The 2,867-nt window shown below is 41.7% G+C and overlaps 1 protein-coding gene across 1 annotated transcript; it reads left to right on the top strand.

The window, feature by feature from the left end:
- The first annotated feature begins 428 nt into the window (after positions 1–428).
- gchfr (GTP cyclohydrolase I feedback regulator) lies at positions 429–2,867 on the top strand. Its single transcript, XM_065966262.1, has 4 exons — positions 429–619; positions 1,174–1,268; positions 2,303–2,456; positions 2,566–2,867. Exons 1-3 carry the CDS (start codon positions 584–586, stop codon positions 2,430–2,432), a joined length of 261 nt encoding a protein of 86 aa, XP_065822334.1. The 5' UTR covers positions 429–583; the 3' UTR covers positions 2,433–2,456; positions 2,566–2,867.

Below are 2,867 nucleotides of genomic sequence, written 5' to 3'. Positions count from 1 at the left end.
TACATGCAAGTAGGATTTGCCAATGTGTTATGCAAACTGAATGGGTGTGAACTAATGGACACAGTGGGCAAAATGACAACGTTTGAATTTTATTTCTTAACACAAAGCAAGAAAATTATGCCTTGAAATAAAAGATAATGACAGCTTGCTTTAGCTGTTTTGTTTATGCAGTTGAAAACACTCATTGCCCAGCTGCAGAATGATGATTTACAAATGATTTCTGTTCTGAGGATGTAATTCTGAAGAAAATAAACAAGGCCGGTTGATTCAACTGAATCATAAACTGTTCCTTTGAACAGTGGATTAGGAAAAAAACACTTCCTCTGGTACATTCACATTTGCCAACATTTCTCATGTCAACAAACTACTGATCACATCAGTTGAGCAAGACCCTGCGCACTGAACGGCACAACACATAGATGCTGAGAGCTGCGCTGCGATTGGTCCGCGGCGGTGGGTGTTTCCGCATTCCGCACAAAGCTGTCAGCAGACGCGCAAGTTGAAGAGTGGGACCGACGACGACTGTGAGGAAACCTCCTTGGTCATTCCCAGAGGAATAGCAGGCTGTCGCCAGGGAACAGGGATGCCTTACATGTTCATCAGTACGCAGATCCGCCTGGTGTGTATCCTGCGTCTGTATTTCTCGTGTCATGCTTTCAGAAGACGCGCGCTCGAGTTGCAGATTCAGGGACTATTTTATTTGGCAGCGCAACACAAGCGGCATATTACAAACCAATCACGCTCGTCACTTGCAGATTACAGTTGTGCAAGGGGCTTGCAATATTATGCATGCTGGAAAACAACAAACAGTCACTGCTACTAACGGAGCAAGCACCGTGCGTATTGTTGTATTTATTCCCTTTTTGCCATGGCCCAATATTAAAAACACATGTTGCACAGTTTACGTCCTCTTGTTGTGCATGTTCCATCTGCTGCCTGCAGACCCAACATAATGCTATACAGCCTCTGAGAACTATGGATGATCTATTTAAAGGCTGCTGCTCCGTTAGTAGAGATTATGATCGGCACCTGCCACAGGGCTACAGGTAAAGTCATTCATAGATAGAGCAGCACGCACGACATATGAGAACAGTTTTAAAGCCATTATCTCAGTCCATTTGCAAGCAAACAATGTACTGTATAGTTAAGGTACTCTATTGCATCTTTTCACAGGAGAATGGTCCAACTAATGTTGGAGATGAATATTCTGATCCAGCTGTCATGAATTACCTGGGTGCGAGGAAAACAACCATGCTGGGAAACAATTTGTGAGTAATGAAAACATGGACACGAAGTAATGGTGGTGAGTGAGTATGGAATAATTGTTGTAGGAAATTAGCCAAACAATACTTTGAGATGGAGAGTAACACTCCCACCCCCTAAGGTAGAGATATTACGTTGAGGCTACCTGGCCATGTGTATAGAATAAAAGTGCCATCTGATTCCAGGGCAAATACAAAATTAAGCAATGCATTTTGAGCACATCTTTGTATGCCACATTTTTTTTAAAAATCTGTGACAAAGTGTGCACTTTCTGTTAGCGAGACTCAATTTGTTTACTATCAAGAGGTAATAACTCAGTTCTTTTTCGCTGCCCTAAAACTGCAGGCGCAGACGGAGACAGAATAGTGAAACTTGCTGTGAAGGCTACTTGTTTCGCAGCGGTGAAGAAACATTTCTTCCAGATTAAACGAGTGGATTTGTGTTCCAGGCTGAACTTGATGGTTTCCAATTAGGACATGGCCTGGTGTACTCACTGATACCAATCTTACATTTTAGCTGGCTTCAGAAACTTTTATTTGCTTCAGAATAACTCTATCTGGATGACACATTTCTTTCCAGATCATTTTTTGTTTGGCCATCGCCATATTGTGAATTGGAAAGAGAAAACTCTTATGGCATCCGTCCAAATTTAGAGCTCCTGTCACATGTAAAACTGACTTCCAGGTGTAAACACATTTCCATATTTAGGCACTTAATTCGGGTGTTTCTTTAGTTTTGGCAGCTAACGTGTACATATTGACGACAGACCTGAGATCACATGAGGGGGGAAAACTCCCGATGTGTTTGAGAAAGGGAATAAACCATTCAAGCTGATGGAATACAGACCAGGGAAGTGTTGTCATTGGCAATCTGATTCAAATGCTGCTGGGAAATGAACCAAGGTGTTGGTAGGAAGTGAACAAGCACCAGAACAATTAACCACATTCTCCTTCTTTCGCAAAAGTTTACTGAAAGAAAGACAAATCAAACATCTGTGGAAAAAAGAAAGGAGAATGACTTTGTGTTTATGCTCTTGCAGTTCCGAGTACCATGTGGACGACCCTCCGCGCATGGTGTTGGACAAGCTGGAAAAGATGGGCTTCCGCGTGCTGACGATGACGGGGGTGGGACAGACCCTGGTGTGGTGCCTCCACAAAGAGATGGAGTGATGGGTGCTGCAGCGAGTGTTGACTGTATAATTATACCTCTACAAACCTTTAAGAAGATGAATGAATTGTGTTGAGGAACTTTATGTTTATAATCCATAAACATAATGCTTCTCTGCTCTTTCTTTGCCAACAGAATCAGCGAGCTGTCAAGGGAAGGTTCTGCAGTTGAGAAAATCCCATACCTAAGGTTTCAGTTTACCTTCACTAAGTGATAGGTTGACAATATACCAAAACACATTCAAAGGATTTGCCAGATCCCTTTGACAATAATGTTTTCTGTTTATCAATAAGGACCAAAGACAGGGAATCATTTCAGATGTCCATTTCTTCTGTCAAAGTAAATACAAAAACTTTGTTTGGGAAGTTTGTACTTACAGCTCTTAAAATGTTTTTGTCAGTGTACCATATGCTTATGATTAAATGATGTAATGATGA

This window comes from Labrus bergylta, chromosome 18 (assembly GCF_963930695.1).
Source record: "Labrus bergylta chromosome 18, fLabBer1.1, whole genome shotgun sequence".
In the NCBI taxonomy this organism is placed as follows: Eukaryota; Metazoa; Chordata; class Actinopteri; order Labriformes; family Labridae; genus Labrus; species Labrus bergylta.
This window is presented reverse-complemented; position numbering and strand designations above follow the sequence as displayed.

Coding starts and splice junctions, on each gene's coding strand:
- gchfr (XM_065966262.1), top strand. CDS start 584: ATGCCTTACATGTTCATCAGTACGCAGATCCGCCTG. Junction 620..1,173: donor TCAGTACGCAGATCCGCCTG/GTGTGTATCCTG, acceptor ATCTTTTCACAG/GAGAATGGTCCAACTAATGT. Junction 1,269..2,302: donor ACCATGCTGGGAAACAATTT/GTGAGTAATGAA, acceptor ATGCTCTTGCAG/TTCCGAGTACCATGTGGACG.